The sequence below is a fragment of the Sciurus vulgaris genome (genome assembly GCF_902686455.1).
Source record: "Sciurus vulgaris genome assembly, chromosome: 7".
In the NCBI taxonomy this organism is placed as follows: domain Eukaryota; kingdom Metazoa; phylum Chordata; class Mammalia; order Rodentia; family Sciuridae; genus Sciurus; species Sciurus vulgaris.
Genome location: NC_136467.1, coordinates 121,976,420 through 121,997,291, shown reverse-complemented (window position 1 = coordinate 121,997,291; position 20,872 = coordinate 121,976,420). Strand labels below are relative to the sequence as shown.

General features: G+C 49.9%; 2 protein-coding genes across 7 annotated transcripts in view; both read left to right on the top strand.

Moving 5' to 3' along the window:
- Window positions 1-2,129, top strand: part of ZNF76 (zinc finger protein 76) — a 31,917-nt gene extending 29,788 nt beyond the window's left edge. For 2 of the 3 annotated variants that reach the window (XM_079147232.1, XM_079147231.1), the window contains exon 13: window positions 629-742. Coding sequence is in view for 1 of the 3 variants with exons in the window: in XM_079147230.1 (XP_079003356.1) it covers window positions 629-742; window positions 1,265-1,369 (219 nt within the window). In the remaining 2 variants the exon portion in view is untranslated. Of the gene's footprint in view, window positions 1-628; window positions 743-1,264 lie in introns of those variants that run through there. The other variant, XM_079147230.1, reaches the window with a different exon arrangement.
- A 143-nt stretch (window positions 2,130-2,272) lies between these two features.
- On the top strand, window positions 2,273-19,957 carry DEF6 (DEF6 guanine nucleotide exchange factor). Of its 4 annotated transcripts, none has more exons than XM_079147226.1 (12): window positions 2,273-4,074; window positions 5,857-5,895; window positions 10,546-10,686; window positions 11,270-11,455; window positions 13,328-13,564; window positions 13,653-13,799; window positions 15,682-15,790; window positions 16,060-16,358; window positions 17,450-17,616; window positions 17,733-17,931; window positions 19,091-19,181; window positions 19,351-19,957. In XM_079147226.1, the coding sequence occupies exons 1-12, from the start codon at window positions 3,979-3,981 to the stop codon at window positions 19,569-19,571; spliced, it is 1,932 nt and encodes a 643-aa protein (XP_079003352.1). In that variant the 5' UTR covers window positions 2,273-3,978; the 3' UTR covers window positions 19,572-19,957. The 4 variants fall into 4 exon arrangements, with proteins under 4 accessions (XP_079003352.1, XP_079003353.1, XP_079003355.1 ...); XM_079147227.1 differs by having other exon boundaries at window positions 5,785-5,895; window positions 19,351-19,956; XM_079147228.1 differs by lacking the exon at window positions 5,857-5,895 and adding an exon at window positions 9,417-9,492 and having other exon boundaries at window positions 4,032-4,074; window positions 19,351-19,956.
- The last annotated feature ends 915 nt before the right edge of the window (window positions 19,958-20,872 follow it).

Below are 20,872 nucleotides of genomic sequence, written 5' to 3'. Positions count from 1 at the left end.
AAACATATTTTTCAGAAGGACAAAGATTCCCCACCAGAAAAGGCCTTCCTCACAGCTCCTCTGAGCCATCAGCAGCTCATATTTTTAAAAGCATTTGACTGAGTTGGACATCATGGTTCATGCCTGTAATCCCAGTCACTCGAAGGGCTGAGGCAAGATGATCACAAGTTTCAGGACAGCCTGGACAATTTAGTGAGATCCTGTCTCAAAAAAAAATGTTGGGGGTGCAGCTCAGTGTTAAGTACCCCTGGGTTCAATTCACAGTACACACACACAGTGGGGTCAAGAGATAGTTTATAAATCTCAGTTTACCCCAAATTTGCCTTGCCACCTTAAGCAAGTCACTTTCCCATGGACTTCAACGTCTGTTTTCAGTTAAGGGGATTAAATTCTCTGGGGTCCATTATAACTTTGTCCTATGATTTGAAATCCTGAATTCAGCTGGGCTCTAAATTGGGAGAAAAACCCAACCTCATTTATCTCAGAGCCTCAAGCTAATTAATTTGACTCATATGGTTTTATCCATTTCTTTCTGGGTTGCTCCTAGCCATCTTGTGTAGAGCTATTATTATTAGGAGCGGGGAGAAGGAGGGTACTGCAGGTGGGTGGAAGATCATCTGTGTTTCAGGTCACAATCATTACCTCCGGGGCTGTGGTGGCTGAGAACTCCAGTGTAGCATCCCTTCATCATCAACAGGTGGCGCTGTTGGCCACAGCCAACGGAACACACATTGCAGTGCAGGTGGGTTGAAGTCTGAGAGGAGAGGGGATCTTAGGCCAGAGAAGGGAACAAGGGGGAAAAGGAATTCGGTGCGGATCTTGAAGAGAAGGGCATCAGGCTCAAAAGGAGCCCATTCCAGAGGACAAATCCCTTTCTGCCTATATCCACACATCTGTCACAAGCTGTTTCTTGGCTGAAGCAGCATAGGAAAGCCCTTTCCAGCCTTCAGGATAACTCCCAGCACAGTCCACCTATGGCTCAAGCCCTTCATCTCTGTTTCTTCACCTGGGACTCAAGGAGGCTGAGGTAGATGATCACTAAGGTTCTCTCCGTTATTCAGCAGACAAACCAGTCTCTCTGACCCTGGGCCATCCAGGGTCCCTAACCATGCCTAGCCTAATAGAACTCTTCACAGTGGATCTCCTGTTATTGGGACCCTACTAAGAGCTTCACATGTGATCCTGGGTAGATGGAGGGCATTCAAAGAACTGGACCACATAACTAATGCTAGAATCTCCTTCCTTCTATACCCCTTCTCTACAGCTGGAGGAGCAGCAGACCTTGGAGGAGGCCATCAGCGTGGCCACTGCTGCCATGCAGCAAGGGGCCATGACTCTGGAGACAGCAGTGTCAGAGAGTGGTTGCTGAGCCCGAGGGCTGGCTCCCACTGTGCTGAAGGAGGTGCTGTGCTTCACAGGTGGCCCTGCCTCCAAGGGCCCCAGCTGTGGCTGAAACATGGAAGGTGGCCACATAGGTCTCGGGTGAGACAGCGGCAGGAAAATGGTCTACCTGAAGGGGATGGGGGCCCTGCACAAGAAGGACCAGGCAGCAGGAATTGGGAGTATGTCATCCTCAGGAGCTGAGAAGGACAAGCTGATCACCAGGCTACCCTGGTGCCCACTCTTCTCCCTTTGGAGAACACCCTTCCCGCCTTCAATCCATAACCCTTCTCAGGTGGAGACTGGGGCTACAGTGGGGACTGGCCTCTACTGTGACTGGTGATGGCCTACCAGGGGAGAGAGCTAATAGCTCTTCAGCCCAGTGGGGGCAGAGCAGGCCTAGCCCTGCCCCTCCCAGCAATAACCACCTCCCCAGAGGCCAGCAGAGATGCCTGGCCACTTGGCACTAGGGACTTCCTGCCACCACAGTCAGAATAAATTCCTCAGGGGCCTGTGGCTGGAGTAAAGGTGCCCAGCTCCCACCACCCAGCAACCCCCCAACCTCTCAGTGGCAGAGAGGCAGGGAGTGGCCTTGTACATAGATTGCTGGGGATTGGGGTTAATTTGTTTTGTGTGTGTGTGTGTGTGTTTTTTTTTTTTTAATTCTATTTTGATAATTATTATATTTCCCTGCTCTGGGTGGTGATGGCAAACAGGTGAATGCGTATTTAATAAAAGTTCCAAGTTTCCACCTGGGTTCCTCCATTCTTCCAGCTCTGCACCCTGGTGGCAGGGTTGGTCAAGTCAAGCTCTCAGCCCTGTTTCTCTGGCACAAACTGCTCAGCCTTGAGGCCTCACTGGTAGGTTGGGCTACTTGGGGCCCAGTTGGGAGGAAGGCCTGTGTAAGAGAAACCCAGGAGAGCTGCTGGTGGCTTCCTGCCACCTGAGCAGGTGGGCTCTAGGGTAACCAAACAGGACCAGAGTGACCACTGCTTCCAAGCTCTGAGTGAATCTCAGTCCTTGGAATTGTCAGGCTGGAAAAACTCTTTTTTTCCTACCTTTGTGGAATGTAGCCTGAGCCCCTCCAGCCCCAGCCACCCCTGACTGTATGCAGCTCCCACAAGGGGGCAAAACCCCAGGTTAAAGCAGGGCCAAGGGGCACCTTTGTCAAGGTTACCGGAGTTCTGATGCCTCACTGCTCTGGTGCTGAAGCCCTGGCTATGTTACCCAGCTCTGGGGGCAGCTGGGGATCACCCAGGTGTCTAGGGCTCTGCTGTGGGATTCCAAAACCATAATCAGCCCCACTGAAAAGTGAGTGGTAAGGGCTGGGGATACAGCTCAGTTGGTAGCGTGCTTGCCTCACGTGCACAAGGCCCTGGGTTCAATCCCCAGCACCACAAAAGGAAAAAAAAAAAAAAAAAAAAGTGGTAAGATCAGACCAGCCCCACAGGGAGAAAGGAATGCAGGGAAAGGACCCTGATGAAAAGGAGCTGTGGGTTTGACCCTGTCCAGGTGGAAGCACTGCAGTTGGGAGATGTCCCTTTCCCTCTCTCCTCTCAACTGTGATGGTGCCCCACGCCCCTTCCTACCACCTGGCAACAGAACCCCATGCCCTGGCCGCACTGCTAGCATGCGTGGAAGGCTCCCAATGACTCTTGAATCCCTTTGGAAGCAGAGGGCTAAGGCTTGTCCCCCGCAAGGCAGTGTCTCAGAGTTGTCCTGCAGCTTTCTTTAACATCGCCACTCCTGGAGTGGTATGCCCAGCCCTTGAGGGCATGGGTCTAAAGATATGGTAACACCGATGTGGAGGGCCCCCAGTCCCAAAACTGCCCCTGCCAGGATCCTAGAGTTTGGGCCCCACCACAAGACTCACCCCTGTGTGTTTCAGGTATAGTTGTGTCTTCAGGGCCACCAGGCGCAGGGTGAGCAGTGCGCTGAGTGCCTTTTAGAGCCAATGCCTAGGGAATGGTGAGCCAGCAAATCAAGTGCCAAGTCCGCCTGACCTGGAGAGGTGCCTTGGCCCAGTTCCTCGAGCTTTGTGGCGTTGTCTTTGTTTTCTTCCTCTTGGGTGGAGCCCCACCACCAAGGTTACATTAGGTGGCACTAAAAGAAGCGTTATCCAGACTCTACTATGTACTTTACATCCATTCTCAGACATCCTTACAACACTGTAAGGTTGGCATTTTTCTATTTACTAAGGGGAATCGATTCAGGGAGGTTAAGTAACTTAATCCAAGGCCTCACGCCTGCTAAATGTGACTCCCAAGTCAGGATGTGTTTTCTTTCACCCTCAGGGAGCTGCCTCTTGGTAGCCTGGGAAGGCCCTCGGACAAGGGGCTTCTAAAAGGGCCTCACAGCCAGAGAACCAGCCCCATCAGAACAGCTCTAACGCAGAGAGTTGATCCCCATTCCCATGCAGGGGAGTGGGGCTACTCAGCACTGCAGAGCAGTAGGCCGGCTCAGGGAACCAGAGCAAGCAGACAGGTGGAGCTCTTGCTCTGCACCAGGGCCCCTTTGCGGTCTCTGCAGCCGTTTGCATTTCCTGAAACCGGATCTTGGTGTTAAGAGCCGCCCCTGGGCCGGGCGGGCGCCTCAGCCATGGCCCTGCGCAAGGAGCTGCTCAAGTCCATCTGGTACGCCTTCACTGCGCTGGATGTGGAGAAGAGTGGCAAGGTCTCCAAGTCCCAGCTCAAGGTGAGGGACACCGGGGCCCAGGGGAGGCTGGCAGACACACCATACCAGTCCCTGCCGCCTGGGTGTTAGGCATGAATGCTGTGCTACTGTGTGGGCACCAAGCCATCCAGTGGCCCCAGCCTGGGGTTGGAGTACTCATACTGGGTGACTGGGCCAGCATCGCTGGGTGGATGTTGCTGCCTGCCATTCAGAGGCTCCAGTGAAGTGCATACAGAGCCACTGAGCAGAACCAACCCGCTGACTGAAGGGTAGAGGTCACATCATGGGGTCTGAAGACCATGAGTTGGGTGGGCCACCTGCCAGACTCCATGGGATGAGCACACACAGCTCCCCAGAGTCATGCTGGGGCACGCACCTAGCTCCTCCCTGCCAGTTCCTCCTGGCTTTGGAGAAAGATAGTTAGTACTTGTCAGTCATTTCCTCTGGAACTTCTAAATCAATCTAGCCTGCTGAACCCACATGGGAGACAGAGCTGGGGAGTGGGTAAGGACTGCCGACCCCATTATACTACTACCCAGCTCACTATCCTGTTCTACCCATGTGCATGTACACACACACTCAGCAGACTGGGAAGGAAACATGGGCCTTCAGACCTCAAAAGCTAGCCCAGGAAAAGTCCCATTAGTGATTGTCCAAAAATATTTGTCATCTAGAAGTTCTGGAAAGTTCTAGAGAGGCTAAATAAATTTCCCTCTCTTCCTCCAGTGCGTTAGTACTGCCTTCCCAACCCTACTTAGTGGGGGAAGAAGCAAGGGTCAGGGCTGCTAGAACCAGGGATCACAGGGAAAGAAGCAGCGTTGGTCTCAACTTTCTAGGACCTGCCTTAGGGGTTAGTTCATACACTTTTATTGCATGTACCCCAGATGAGATGATGTTCCTGGCCTGAGGCTAGGCTCTAGATTCCTGGTGTCTCCCTTCCTTCAAAAGAGGGGTGCAGTCTCAACCTCCATTCCTATTGACCAAGGTAGGAGGTCCCTAGAAACCTGGCAGACAAATGGGATAGAAGGAGCACTGTGCCAGATCCATTCACCCCCATATTGTTGAACTTGAATGCCCCAAGCTAGTTCCATCCCATGATCTAACCCTTAGCCAGATTTGTCAAATTTAATAAATGATTTTCTACTTTCCCAGGAAGGAGAGTCTACTTTTGGTCTCCTGGAGAGAAACTCCCAACAGGAAAGTTTTCTTTACATCCAACTTAAATCCTTTTGTTGCAGGTCATGTCATCTAGTTACACATGATGACACACACCTGTAATCCCAGTGACTTGGGAGGCTGAGGCAGAAAGATTATAAGTTTGAGGTCAGCTTCATCAACTTAGTAAGACCCTGTCTCAAAGGAACCACTGTAGCTAGCTCAGTGATAAAGCACCCCTAGATGAAAAATAAATAAAAAGGATAATGTTATCTAGTTGAGACCTCTGAATGGGTAGAAGAAAAATAAATCATCCAAACACCATCCCTGTAGAAAGTGCCCCACACCACCTCCCACTCTGCCCTTTTATATCTTGCCAAGAGAATCAACCCCATGAATTCTTGCTTCCAAAATACCATTTTCCGCCTCTGTGGCTTCTGAGTTCTCTCGAGGCTTTCTGTGTCCCTCAAGTATGGAGGGTACAGCCCTCAAGTGGTTCCTGTTTTCTGATGCCATCTACCAGTAAGGCTCCCTAGCCTGAGCCTCTGGCCCAACACCCACTCCTCACCCCCACAGGTGGAGTATTTCTAGGGAGAGTCCTTGGAGATGTCACACTTGAATTGTGCACTGTCTTTGTACCACTTACAGCTCATGTTGAGCCCACTGCCATCAACTCTGGTCACACAGGTAATGGTAGATTTCACTCCTGCCTGACAGAAAACTTGTTCAATTTGGGAACCTAATTTAACAGTGGGAAGCTCAGGCCAGTTGGGGTGAAGCAGAAATGGCAGGGCCCCTGCATAGGAGGGAAGGCAAATTTCCTCCCAAGTCCAAGTGGGAGGAAGTAATAGTAGTGTTGAGGGTGGGGATGCCAGAAAGGCAGAGAAGTAATAGAGAAGTGGTCAGAAGGCAGAGGAAAAAGCAGGGGAGACAGACCTGCAGGACCCACCCCATCCCCTGCTAAGACATGGGGACAAAGGGGAAAGTCTCAGGGTTATACTTACTAAAACTGTCCCTAACCTTGGGGTCCATAATTGGGAGCAGGAAGGAGAACTCTACCAGCCAGACCTCTCTGCCCGTGCAAGAATTGCTGCTTCTCCCCTGAGTGTCAATAGAGGGGCTGCCTTGGCTGTCCTGGGCACACTCCTGATGAGGCCAGGGGCAGGAGGAAGAAGAGCAAGTCCTGAGCAAAGCCAGAGGGGTGGAGAGTATTTTCCTGGAGAAGAAAAGGCTTTGATGGAAAAACCAGATGCATTTTATCTTCTGGATTCTTGTAAAAAAGTATGCTTTCATCCAGTTGGGTTGAGAACAGTGAAAATACACCGGTGGGAATGACTTCTGACCAGCTGGAAGTTTGTGCAGATGCCCAGACTCTCTTTTAAGAGCTTGAGGAATGAGAAGCCATCCAGACAGGGCTGTAAAGAGGGGAGCCCTTCGGAAGGAAGGTGTTCCCAGGGGCCACATTCTCTCCCCAGGGGAGGATCTGCTGTGAGTGTGGTCATCCTCCCTGTCAGGGATGAGCATATGGAGCACTGAGCCTGACTTGACAAGGACCTGGGGAGGCAGCAGGTCTGCAGTTTCATCTTGACAGATCAGAGCTGGGGGAGACAGGGAGGGTGCGCAGGGGCCTCCCAGGCTCCTGAGCTTCCAGCTTCAGGATAGTCCTGGAGCCCAGCAAAGCTCTCTTGCTCACTGAAAATCCCTGAGCTTCAGGCTCTGCCTCCTTTCTGCTCTGTTGTGGAGGGAAAGTTAAGAACATTCAATCCAGAAATCTGCTAGCCAGGGTCATCCGCTCTGCCTTGACCCTTGTGTGCTGCTGGCCTCCTCAGGCAAGGACGTGGGGGTGGGAAGGGGAATATGATTTAATGACATGCAGATAACATGACTCAGGACCACATAGGCTCTGACCTATACTGCTCCCAAGCCCAGTGACCTTGGGAAAGTGACTGCACATCTGTGGTTCTCCAGTTTCACATCTATTAAAGCAGAAGGGTTAATCTGGGGAACACGGAGCCATCCAGCAAGGTTACAAAAATAACTCAAAATAAAGACATGGAGTAGATGAACTCAATCCTTGATGCAACCTCTCCTTTCCCTTTTCTGGGCCTCTGTCCACACACAACCCCTTCAATCCCCTCTTGCCCTCAGTAGGTTACATAGCTAATCCAGAAATTCACCTTTTATAATTTCCAGCACTCCATGATAATAGTTACACTTTAGTTCCCACTGAAGTACGTTAAGTAACTTGAAGGATCTGTGTCTTTTAAAAGGATCACTTGGAACCTAGACTCCTTTAAAGATCATAGTCCATTTAGGAGAGAGGTTATTCATTCTTTGTGAAGTCATTGCTTGGTGCTTTTATATATTCCCAAACCCCCTGTGTCTGCATGTACTTCCTAGTCTGTTGGGTTTAGGATCCTTCCTGAAGGTTATTTGAGATGGGCTCACTAAATTGCCTAGGTTGACTGAAATTACCACCCTTTTACCTTAGCCTACTGAGTAGCTGGAATTACAGGCATGTACCTTTGTGTCAGCCTCCTTACTGACTTTTTGTCTGTTTTGGGGGTGCTGGGAATTGAACCCATGGCTTGGTGCATACTAGGTAAGCACTCTGCCACTGAGCTACATCCTCAGCCCTTACTGACTTACTGTCAATGTGGACCTGACTTCTACACCTGGGTTTTTAGAGGACTCCAAGTCCCCAGAGGGGGCCTAGCTCCCCTCTTCCCCAGGCCTCCAGAGGAAAGAATGAATAAATTAAGCCTCTCAAGGTCTATGGCTACTGACCCAGTGATCAGGGACTGCCCAGGCAGATGAGAGAGACTGTGGGTGTCCTGAGAGAGACCAGATGGCAGCTTATGAAAAATAGACACCTGGACCCCACCCCTGGAAACTCTGAGTCAGTAGGTCAGGGCGGGGCTGGCATATTTCAGTTTCACCAGCTCCTCAGAACCCCTGCAGTGTAAAGATCAAGAGCAGGGCTTCTGAGCCAGACCTTGGGCAAGACACTTCCTCTCTCTAAGCCTTGATATCCTCATGTGTAAAATGAGGATAATGAGAGTCCCTGCCTCCAGGGTTGAGAATTGATTGAGATCTGCAAGTAAGCTCCTGATCCTCAGTCCTTCACCCTGACACTCCTCCACCTCTGCCATTTCCTTTCCAGCATGACCCCTCTCCCTAAACCCCACCCCTACCCCACCCCGGCACCGGAAGCCTGGCAGTTTGAGGTCTGCCACTGAGCCCAGAGTGTCTGGAGCCTCTAATTCCTCCTGGTCCTGATACCTGACAGTTCACAGGGGTCAGAGTCTCTGCCCTGGGCTCTTCGGAGTCCAATGGCAAAAAGTACTGGTGAGGAAAACTAGCTGAATAGGTCTTGGAGGACAGTGTGGCAGAAAACCCAAGGAAGGGAGCAGCTCAAGCAACATGTGCATCTATAGGGTCAGTTTTATGTACTCTCTCCTTGTAGAGATAGGGAAACCGAGGCCCAGGGAAGTTTACCTGCTCAGGAGATTCAGTCCATGTCTGTCTGGTTTTCGCGTTTTTTCTATTTCTTCCCATGAAGGATTTGCGTTCACCCAGTAGGTATTTATACTATGTGTCAGGCCCAGTGATAGAATGGTGAGTGAGAAATCTTCAACTTAGTGTTGTTGACATTCTACACAGAGGAAACAGATCATAGAGTAAATAAAATTTCTAGTATGATGGATGATTATAAATGACATGGAGGAAAACAAAGCAGAGGCAGGATGACAGGTGCAGAGGTTAGAGGGAACTGGGCTGTAAATTTAAATACGATGACCAAGGGAACCTTCTCTGAGAAAGTGTCACTTAAGTAAAAACGAGAAGGAGAGGATGCAAGCCATGCAGTGACCCGGGAGAGGAAGGTTCCAGGCTGCAAGAAGAGCAAGAACAACGGCCCTGAGGCAAGAGTATGTTCTGTTTTGAGGGACAGCAAGGAGCCCTGAGAGGCTGGAGAGAGGTGAGCAAGAGAGACAAGGTCAAGAAGGTACAGCGGGCCAAGTCACAGGGCCTGGAGGCCTCTGGAAGGACTCCAGCTTTCACTCTGAAAATCATGAGAAATCCATCAGAAGTACCCACCCCAACAACACCCAGCAGGGTCCCCCACCTGCCTGCTTTGCCAAGAACCTGATACTCTGGAGAATACTGGGAAGAAGTCTCAATTCTTTTTCCCCTTCCTCTCTCAAAAGAGAATAAAATGAAGCCTTGGCACACACACCATCTCTGAGACAGGCCAGCTCCTGCTTCCGAGGAACTGACTCCAAGGTGAACTGCTAATGGTGGAGCATTGATTTGATTGCATTTGGTGTGCATAAGAGAGCGCAGGATGCGGCTGGGGCTCAGTGGCAGAGAACTTGCCTAGCATGTATGAGGCACTGGGTTTGATCCTTAGCACCCCATACAAAAATAAGCAAATAAAGGCATGCTGTCTACAACTACCCAAATTAAAAATTAAAAGAGAGAGAGGTGAGTGTGCAATAGTAACTTTTTAAATCATTCACACTGTCTATGATAAGTGCTATAACAGAATTGCTCCAGAACATTTTTTAAAATTGATTTCTACCAGATCTCCATAGTCAAATTTCAACTCCTTTGTTCTAATAGCTTGAATTTGTTCAAGAGACCCATGTTTCCCCTATGCACCATCATGACCACCTCCATCCCGCCCAGCCTCCCCATCTCACAGACCATTTTTCATGACTCTTCTTTGAGCCCTCTGCAGCCCCCTTCAGCCTTTTGAAGGGCCCTTTGATGATCAGACACACCTGGGTGCTAGGCACACTGCAGCCTGAACACTGAGTCTATGATGGAAACTGATAAATTCAGGGCTGCCTCACGGCACATAGTCCAGCACCGTGGGGAGCACTTGGGCTTTGTAGCCTGGCAGAGCTGGATTGGAATCCCAGGCACTCACTCGCTGTGGGTCCTTGGGCAAGTTAATGGACCCCGTAAGCCTCAGTGTCCTGTCTATAGAAAGAAGACACTGGCACCTATTGAAGCAGTTGAAAGCATGGCTGCCAGGATTTGAATCTCTGCTCTACCAGTTCTGCCAGCTGAGGAACATCTCAGAGCCTCAGGGGTGTTTCCATCTGTAAAAGAGGATATGACTAGTCAGTAGGGAGGTTAAGTGAATGATATATGAAGTGCTTAGCTCAGTGCTTGGCACGTAGAATGTAGATAAGTTTTAGTTATTATTGAACTGAACAGTGTGCAGTGGACTCAGTGGGGATGGGGGTGGCAGTGAGCAAGGAGGTGGGCATGGTACTTTAGCCCAATTTTGTTTGGGGTGCAGAAAGGCAAACTGCCACTCTGTCTCAGGTGCTGTCCCACAACCTGTACACGGTCCTGCATATCCCCCATGACCCTGTGGCCCTGGAGGAGCACTTCCGAGATGATGATGATGGCCCTGTGTCCAGCCAGGGCTATATGCCCTACCTCAACAAGTACATCCTGGACAAGGTGGGCCTCACTTGTGCAGGGCACTTCTAACCTCTCTCCACTTCCCCAGCCTGGCCAGCACCCCAACACCTTTCTACTCCAACTTCTCCCTATCCCCCAGTTAACTTCCACTTCTGCCCCCTCTGTCCATCCTGTTCTCCCATCTTTATCCATCACATCCCAGCCACCTGTCCCCTTCTTGTTTCGCTCAGCTCACCCTCAATGTCTCCCCTCTCTATCCTAGCCTCCACCCTACCCACAACCTTCCACCCCATCCCTGCCTAAACCCACCGCTAGCTTCCAGCTCTGATGTCGCCCTGTTCCCTCACCTGTCGTCGCTTCCCAGACTCTCTTTGGCCTCCATTCCCCCTGGGCATTTCTCTGTCAGCAGGGTACTTGGGTGGGTGTGGGTATGTTGGGAGGCAGTTGGGAGACTGGAACCAGCTAGTTACCTGGTAATGGGCTCAGGGATTCCCCACATTCAGCGCAGGACTTGGCGGGGTGGGGAGCTGGGATGTGGATGAACACAAGCAACCCAGCAGGAGCCTTGTTTGGTAGTACAGCAGGGAGGGGATGGATGGCTGACTGGCAGGCCTGGTGGCAGGTGGAAGAGGGGGCTTTCGTTAAAGAGCACTTTGATGAGCTGTGCTGGACACTGACGGCCAAGAAGAACTATCGAGCAGATAGCAACGGGAACAGCATGCTCTCCAATCAGGATGCCTTCCGCCTCTGGTGCCTCTTCAACTTCCTGTCTGAGGACAAGTACCCTCTGATCATGGTTCCTGATGAGGTGAGGGTGATGGCAGACCCGGGGACTGAGTCACTTGGGGCCAGGCCCTGACAAAACCATGACGTCAAATCACTTTCCGTACCCTCCCACTTCCTCTCTCTTCATTGTCTCCCCATGCTGGTACCTGTCCCTGCTCAGCTACCTCCAGATACCTAGAACTATCCACGTTGGAGCAACTGTGCCTTTTTCCAGAACCAAAAGTACACTTCTTTCAAGGTTCTGCTCGTCCTCACAGGAGGAAAAATGGTCTGCAAACTTCATTAAACAGAAACGTTTAATGATATATGGCTGAACATTTTTAAATGAGAACACTTAAGGTCAAATATTGTGATTTTTTTAGGCACTGGAAATCTTTATAAGGGAAAGGGAGACTTTGCTGAGACAGGAAGTAACTTCAGTTACTCAAGGTGGGCAACAAAGTCTAGCCCTAGTTCCAGATTTCTCATTTGTTTCTTTTCCTTCCTTTCTTTTTCTCCTCCTCCTCCTCCTCCTCCTCCTCCTCCTCCTCCTCCTCCTCCTCCTCCTCCTCCTCCTCCTCCTCCTCCTCCTCTTCTTCTTCTTCTTCTTCTTCTTCTTCTTCTTCTTCTTCTTCTTCTTCCTTCTGGAGAGTCAGGGCTGACTCAGAGGCCCAGAGATAGAGCATCCTGGGAGAAGAGGCCAGGAACATAGCCATTACCTCCTTAGTTCCTGGGTTAAGCCAAGAGCAGTTATTTTCTTTTCCTGTCTACCTGCTGTCCACCTGCACCCTCCCCATTGGTCTAATTCTCTACCCTGCCCATTCAGCTTTATCCTGACCCTTTAGTCCTCCAGTGTTTGGCTATAGCAGCACCAGGGTGAAAATGGGTCTTCAGAGTAGGGGACACAAAGGAGGGTGTTTACAGAAGTCTTAGCACGTCAGGCTGGTGATTTAGCTCAGTGGTAATTGCTTGTCTAGCATGTCTGAGGTCCTGGGTTTAATCCCCAGCACCACCACCACACATACACACACACACACACACACACACACACACACACACACACAGAGTTCTAGCATGTCTAACAACTTCAGTCTGTGGGAAGAGTTGGGGAGCTACCCAAGCCCTGAACGAATGCCCTCCACTAAACCCCGGGCAAGATTTGGTGGCCCTCAGGGTGAAGGCTCTAAAGAAAGTTTTCAAAGACACTGCTGGGGCAGGAGAGGGACATGTGTCCATCTACATGAACGACCTTGTCAGATTCCCTGCCAGTGGCCTCCCAGAGGCCAGGAGGCCTCTTGCTGCTATGATCAACACGCAGCGAGAACAAACTTCAGCAGGATATACCCCAACCACTACTTCCTGTTCCTCTGTAATGGGTTTCCTGTCCCTGCCCTGCTTACTCCCACTCCCCATCCCCCTGCCCTCCCACAAGGCAATGATACAGGGTTGGGGATTGGGGTTTGGAATAAGAACCCAGATGGGAATCTGGAGATCCAAATGGAGTTCTAGCTGCCCCCAACTTGTTGTGTGACTTAAAGTAAGTCACTTCCCCCTTTGGGCTTTTGTATTGTCATCTGCAAAGTAAGGGTATTAGGTGAGAGTTTTGTACCAACTCTGACTTGTCTGAGTTGCCGCCTCTGCCTGGCCCCCAGCTCTCAGCTCCCACCTTCACCCTGCCCTTAATTTAAGACATGAAGAAGTAGGACTGAGGCTGGGAAGGGAACAAGGATGCTTGAGTTGAGAGTAGAGCTCCAGAGTTCCCTCCCAAATCTCTATCCTGGTCTCCCTTAGCATTGTCCTCTGGTCCTCCCTACCCCTTGTACTTCACCCCCTCCACCAGGCTCTAGGACCCCAGATCGAGCGCCCCCTGGTGTTGGTGCTGGCAATATAGCCTGCTGCTGTCCTCCCCATCCAGGTAGAATACCTGCTGAAGAAGGTGCTCAGCAGCATGAGCTTGGAGGTGGGCTTGGGTGAGCTGGAGGAGCTGCTGGCCCAGGAGGCCCAGGCAGCCCAGACCACCGGGGGGCTCAGTGTCTGGCAGTTCCTGGAGCTCTTCAACTCTGGCCGCTGCCTGCGGGGCGTGGGACGGGACACCCTCAGCATGGCCATCCATGAGGTCTACCAGGAGCTCATCCAAGATGTCCTGAAGCAGGTCAGCCAAGCTGGGAACCAGGGAGGATCACCAGGAGGGTTATGGGGGGGGGGGGCTATGAAGCCTCTGACTTGACTCTGACTGGCAGGGCTACCTCTGGAAGCGGGGACACCTGAGAAGAAACTGGGCAGAACGCTGGTTCCAGCTGCAGCCCAGCTGCCTCTGCTACTTCGGGAGTGAAGAGTGCAAGGAGAAAAGAGGCAGCATCCCACTGGACGCCCACTGCTGTGTGGAGGTGAGGGCATGATTGAAAGGTCGAGGATGCCTCAGGGTCCTGAGGGTCCCCAGGGTGGTGTGACAATAGGGGATCAGGAGGAAGAATGGAGGAAACACAAATTTCTGCTAGGTTTGTGTAACCCAAATATTCCTGGGTACCTCGAGGCCATTCTTGAGGTGCATGTCAGACTTTAAAACAACTAAAGCCAAATACTAATACTAAATACTAACATAAGTACCAAACTCGATGGTGAGTAATGTGGATTTTGCTAAAGATTTCAGAGGAAATGGTTTCTGCCTATACTTCATAGCAAATTTTTTCTTAAAAAAATCCCTTTCAAAGGCTTTTCTCCTTCACCTATCTTTGCCCCATATTCCTTATCCTTCTTCCTTTCCATCCTCCTCCCTTAGCTGTGTTCATTATTATGTTAGAGGCCTAAAACAACAGTATTTTAAATAGTAGATATATAGACAGATACAGATATATACATATACATGTATCAGTGTATATAGCTCTCTCTCCATATATGTCAGTATATATGGAGATATATACATATACACACATATATGAAATTTGTCATTTTAACTGTCTTAGATGTACAATTCAGTAGCACTAAGTACCTTTACAATATTGGGCAATCATCACCATTACCTATTTCCAAGTTTTTTTATCACCCCAGACAGAAGCTCTGTACCCATTAAGCACCAACGCCTCATTCCCTCTTCTCCTGAGCCCCTGGCAGCCTTTATTTTACTTTGTCTCTGAGTTTGCCTATCCTAAATACCTTATATCAGTGGAATTATATAACATTTTTCCTTTTGTGTCTGGCTCATTTCACTTAGCATCATTTCCAAAATTCATCTTTGTCATGGAATGTATCAGAATTTCTGACTAATAATCCATTGTATGGAAATGCCACATTTTGTTTATCCATTCATTTGTTGATAGACATTTGTGTTATTTCCACTTTTTTGCTATTGTTAACAACGCTATTATGTGTAAGTTTCTATGTGGACATGTTTTCCTTTCTCTTGGGTATAGACATCCCGGGAGACTAATTGCTTGATCATATGGTAATTCTTACTTTGGGGGGAACTGCCAAATGTTTCTTCAGCAGCTATACCATTTTACATTCTTACCAGTGGTATATAAGGATTCCAATTTCTCTACATCCTTGCCAACTCTTGTTATTTTACATTTAAACTGTAGCTATCCTAGGCTCTGTTCATTTTTGTCACATAAGGGAATAGCTGTGGAAAGAGCACAGATGTAGGTGAAACTCCCAGCTTCTCCACTAACAGGCAGTGAATTGAACAAGTTCCCGAAACTCTGAGAGCCTCAGTCTCTTTCTCTGTAAAGCAGAGCCAATAATGCCTGCCTGGCAAGGGTGTGGGGAGTAGTGGGTAAAATGATGCACATAAAACACTAGCGCAGTGCTAGGACACGAGAAGCTCAATGGTAGCAGCTGCTAGTTTCCACGAAATGCAAGCATTGTGAAGGCAGGGACTTGTGTGTTAGGCACACCTTAGTATCCCCAAACCCTACGACACCGAGTAGCATTCAGTAGATGCTCCAGAAGGGTTGCCATGAAGTGAGTGGGCATGGGTAGGCAGGCCCCTGTGAGCAGAAGTGTTCCAGCCGGCACTATGTACCTGGCCCTGTGGAAAGAAACCAAGATGAAAATGGCCCCATGCAGCCTTGAAAGAGCAAAGCCTAGAGCTGCGGAAACTCAAGTACCTTTGTAACCAACCCTCCGTGCCAAGCCACTCCGGCTCCTGGCAGAGTTCGCAGAGAAGATGGTCAGCTAGTACGGGGAGGGACTTGAGCTGGGGCACCCCTAGAGCAGGCGTGGCCCAGACCTCAGTGATCCAGCCAGGCTGAGCCACCTGCCCTCTCTCAGGTGCTGCCAGACCGTGAAGGAAAGCGCTGCATGTTTTGTGTGAAGACAGCCAGCCGCACATATGAGATGAGCGCTTCAGACACGCGCCAGCGCCAGGAATGGACAGCCGGTGAGTGCACGATGGGTGGGGCCTGCGTCTGGTTTGGCCTCAGTAGCACCATCTTGGAAATGGGGAATGTTAGGACTGGCAAGAGAGCTCAATGGTAGAGCACTTGCTTAGCATGAGCGAGGCCCTAGGTTCCACCCTCAGCACCGAAAAATAATAATAATAAAGGCAGAAAAGAGCGTGATAGTGATGATATTTAGCTCAGCGGGAGCTAGAAAGTGGACCGGAAAGACTCCTTAGGTCCCAGGTGACCGTCTCCCGCTCCGCACTAGCCATCCAGACTGCGATCCGGCTGCAGGCGGAGGGGAAGACATCCCTGCACAAGGACCTGAAGCAGAAGCGGCGCGAACAGCGGGAGCAGCGGGAGCGGCGCCGGGCAGCCAAGGAGGAGGAGCTGCTCCGGCTGCAGCAGTTGCAGGAGGAGAAGGAGCGCAAGCTGCAGGAGCTGGAACTGCTGCAGGAGGCGCAGCGACAGGCGGAGCGGCTGCTGCAGGAGGAAGAGGAGCGCCGTCGCAGCCAGCACCGCGAGCTGCAGCAGGCGCTGGAGGACCAATTGCGGGAAGCGGAGCAGGTGGCGTCAGCCCTGGGGGCGGGGCCTGGGGCGGAGGGATGAGCGTTGAGGCGGAGTTTGGTTTGGATTGGGGACTGCAGGAACAAAGCATTGGACTCGAAAGTGGCACATGGGACCCGGGCTGTGCTATGGGTGGGACTTATGACTAAGGAAATACAGGGTAGGATGGGAATCTGGCCAAGGGATGGCTTGAGATGAGGGATGGTATGAAGGGAAGGAAGGACTGAGTGACAGGTGTAGAATGGGGCCGGGTTCCAAGATCTTTTTTAGGGGACGTTGCTTGGACTCCAGGAGCAGCTAAAAACTGATTGAGAATGGTTTGGGCCAAGCTTGGACTAGATTTGAACTGAGATCTGCAGGAAGGCAGACTTCTGTGGAGGTAGACTAGGCCTGCAAAAGCTATTAGATTTAGGATTCAAAAGATTTGGTCTAGTGTCAGAGACAGGTGGATTCAATCCAGCTCTGCCTTTTAAGAGCACTGTGACCTCAGGGAAGTTACTTAGCCTCTCTGTGCTTCATTTACCTAAGAGTAAATGTTGATATTGATAGAACTTTGCTCATGGAGGTAGGGTAAGGATTAAGTGAGTAGGCACTTGTAAAGTGTTCAATAATTCTAACCACCTCCTTCCTAACACCAGCCATAATGATATTATAATATATATCATAATACAATTATTAGGGCTGGTGCTAGGAGGTGATTATATTTTAATTTGTTATTTAGTTGTAATATAACATGCTACATTATTTAATATATATAGTAGTATGTAATTCGGTGGAGTGGCACTGGGGATGGAACCTAGGGCCTATGGGCATCCTAGGTAAGTGCTCTGCCTCTGAGCTACATCCGGGGCCCGAATTATTATTATTAAAGATAGTGCTAGGAAGGAAATGTCTAGGCATCTGTTCACTAACCATTATCTGATCTAGTCAGGCTCTCAGAAAGGGGTCAGATCAGGAAAACCCAAAATAAAGGAATTCTCCAGTCCCTCACCCCCAGGTAGTCTGGTATAGGAGCCCCAGGGAACTGCAGCACACCAGCCACCAAACTCCCCAGCCTCCCCATTTACCACTCCCATTACCATTCCCTGCAGGCTCGAGCCTCCATGCAGGCTGAGATGGAGCTGAAGAAGGAGGAAGCTGCTCGGCAGCGACAGCGCATCAAGGAGCTGGAGGAGATGCAGCAGCGGTTGCAGGAGGCTCTGCAACTGGAGGTGAAAGCGCGGCGGGATGAGGAGGCAGTGCGCCTCGCGCAGACCAGGTAGGCCTGAGGGACCCTTTCCTGCTTATCCACCAACAACCCCCTCTCGGTCCTCCCACTATTGAGCACCTGCGAGGTGCCTTGGCACTGGAGACGACCCGGTACACTCCCGACAGACTGCTGGAGGAGGAGGAGGAGAAACTGAAGCAGTTGATGCAGCTGAAGGAGGAGCAGGAGCGCTACATCGAACGCGCGCAGCAGGAGAAGCAAGAGCTGCAGCAGGAGATGGCGCTGCAGAGCCGCTCCCTGCAGCGGGCCCAGCAACAGCTGGAGGAGGTGCGGCAGAACCGGCAGAGGGCCGACGAGGACGTGGAGGTGAGGCCTGGGTGGAACAGGGTGGAGGGCGGGGTGAGCGTATGATCCGGAGCTAAACTGCCTTCCCTCAAACCTTGCGTTACCATCAGACTGTGGGACCCGGCAAACTGCCTAACCTCTCTTCATTTCCAGTCTCTAAACTGGTAATTCCATTGTTCTGAAAAATAAATGAGATGATAATACATGATTTTTAGTATAAGTATTGAAGAAACATTGCTGCTATGTTTATTTTTATTATTAATCTGGCCAGGCGTGGAGGACTGCCCCTGCAACCCCAGCTGCTCGGGAGACTGTGGCAGAAAAATCTGAAGATAACAGATCAGCCCTGGCAATTTAGGAAACCTCAGCTCAAAATAAAATGAAAAGGGGGTGGGGGATGGGGGGGTGTTGTCCCTCAACGGTGTAACTCTTGCCTAGCATGCATGAGACCCTGGTTTTGTTGCCCAGAACAGAAAAAAAAAAAAAAAAAAAAAAAAAAAAAAAAAAAAAATCAGTAAATCATTAATCTAGGCAGATTTTTTTCCTCCTACTCTTCCAAGCCCTTGTCTTACTGTCCCTACACTTGGACTTCACTCCCTGAGGCACAAATCTCCATAGAAGAGGTTTAAACATTTTCCTATTTTAATTTTTGATCTTTTACTTTTATTAATATTGATGATTTTATTTTGACTTTATTGCCTTACAAAATCGTGGCAAAAAAATTTAAACAACGCAGAAATACGCAACATAAGAAGGGACAGTTCCTCCATGATCTACCCACCCTGCAACCATGATTTGTGAATGTTGGTGCAGAGGCTCTCGCGGTAGGTCAGTGGTTTAGAGTTCAGTGTGTCACTGGGCAAGTCACTTAACCTCTTTTGAACTTGTTTGTTGCTAACTTCTGCTCTAGAAATTAAGATAAGTATGCTTAGCACAGCTTAGCTGCTCAGTAAATGGAGACTATTATTATTATAAATTTTTTACCCTTGAGGGTCTGTGAGTCCCCTAAAATTGGAGACAAACTGTTCATCTGCATAAATCTTTATTAATATGCATGGATTTCTAGGAAGATAATTAGTAGCCTTGGTCAGATTCTAAAGGGCTTTGAACCTGAAAAGATCAGGATCATCAGTCATGGATGAAGGATCTGACCCATTCCCCACCGGCCCTGCCTTCACAGGCTGCTCAGCGGAAGTTGCGCCAGGCCAGCACCAACGTGAAACACTGGAATGTCCAGATGAACAGGCTCATGCATCCAATTGAGCCTGGAGGTGAGAAGGAGTAGACTCTGGAGCTTTCCCTGGGGTTGGGAGGAACAAAGGAAGGGAAAAAGGACACCTCCAGATTGCCAGGCCAGCCATGGTGGGACCAAAGGTCACAGGCCCTTGCCTCTTCCCCTCATGCATTTTTCTCCTTGCTTGCCTGACTTCTCTCTGCCAGATAAGCGTCCGGTCACCAGCAGCTCCTTCACAGGCTTCCAGCCCCCTCTACTTGCTCGCCGGGACTCCTCTCTAAAGCGCCTGACCCGCTGGGGATCCCAGAGAAACAGGACCCCCTCACCCAACAGCAGTGAACAAAAGTCCCTCAATGGTGGGGATGAGACTCCAGTCCTGGCTTCCAACTGTCAAGAAGATCATCTAGATCCCCCACCAGAAAATTAGCCTCTCCTAGCCCCTTGTTGCTTCTAACATCATGTCCACCAGGACCTGGCCACAGCTGGCCTGTGGATGACACTGGCCCCTGCTGGGAGAGGGAGTGGAGGTCCTGGTGCCAGGGGCCCAGGTCCTCCAATCAGGAGACAGTTCGGGATGGAACCTGGTTCATCTTTTGTACCATTCCCAAGCCCCAGACCCTGGAGACTGCCTGATATGTTAATGTTTGAGCACTTGGCCCTGTGCTGTAGCCCCAAGGGCCCGATGACCTGATCTGGGAAAGAGAATGAATAAGCAAAACAAGGACCATCTGCCCACAAGCTGCCACTACATTGTGGAGGCATTTTTCCAAATAAACACTGTTCTTGGCTCTGGTCTGTCTATCTCTCCGACCATTCCCTCCTTCCTTCCCTCAGGTCCATTTGTCGGTTCCAAAGGCAGTGAGTATGGTGAGGGGGTTAGGAGTGTGGACTCTGGAGCTAGACCACCTAAAGAGTTGGGTTCTGAACCCAATTCTGCCACTTACTAACTGATTGGCTTGGTGAGGCTTCTTCACATTTCTATACTCTAGTTTCCACATTGGTAAAATGGAACTAATACTAAAACCTACTCTAGAGGGTTGTTTGAGGACTAAGTGCTTTGCCATTGGGCAAGCACTATTACTAATATCAGCCAAAAGTGTTTATTGAGCATCTACTCTGTGACCTGCAATCTCTCAGGTTATTGAATTCTCGTGACAACCTGAAGAACTAGACTATCTTTATTGTCATTTTACAGACAGACAATTTAGGCTAGGGTGTTAGCCCAAAGCCTTCCAAACTTTCTTTTCTTCACATGTTTTCTGACTCATTGACCTTGTTACTTTAGACAAGAGATATGGGAATCTAGAATCTGAGAAGATTTGATTCTTTCTCAAGCCCCTCACCCTAAACCTATCATCAAATCCTGTAACTTCTCCTATATACTCTTCTTTCTATCCCTTCTTTATCATCCTCATGGCCACTGCCACAGCTGAGACCTTTGAATAGTCTACCTGGGCGTTAACTTTTGACTCTGACTTCATCTTGCCCTATACTTAATATAGTCCAAATCACAAAGTCCAATCAGTCAGTCCTATACAAGAGTGTTGATAGTCAAGTTCACATTCCCATATATGGCAGACAAGGCCCATGAAAGTCTGACCCATGAAGGCCTTGTAGATCTAATTACAGCTTTGTCTTTTTCTTCCTGTAAGCCTCGCCCTGGCTGTAACCCCATCCATAACTAATTGATGAGTTCCTTGAAGACCGAGACATGCCTTCTTCAACTAT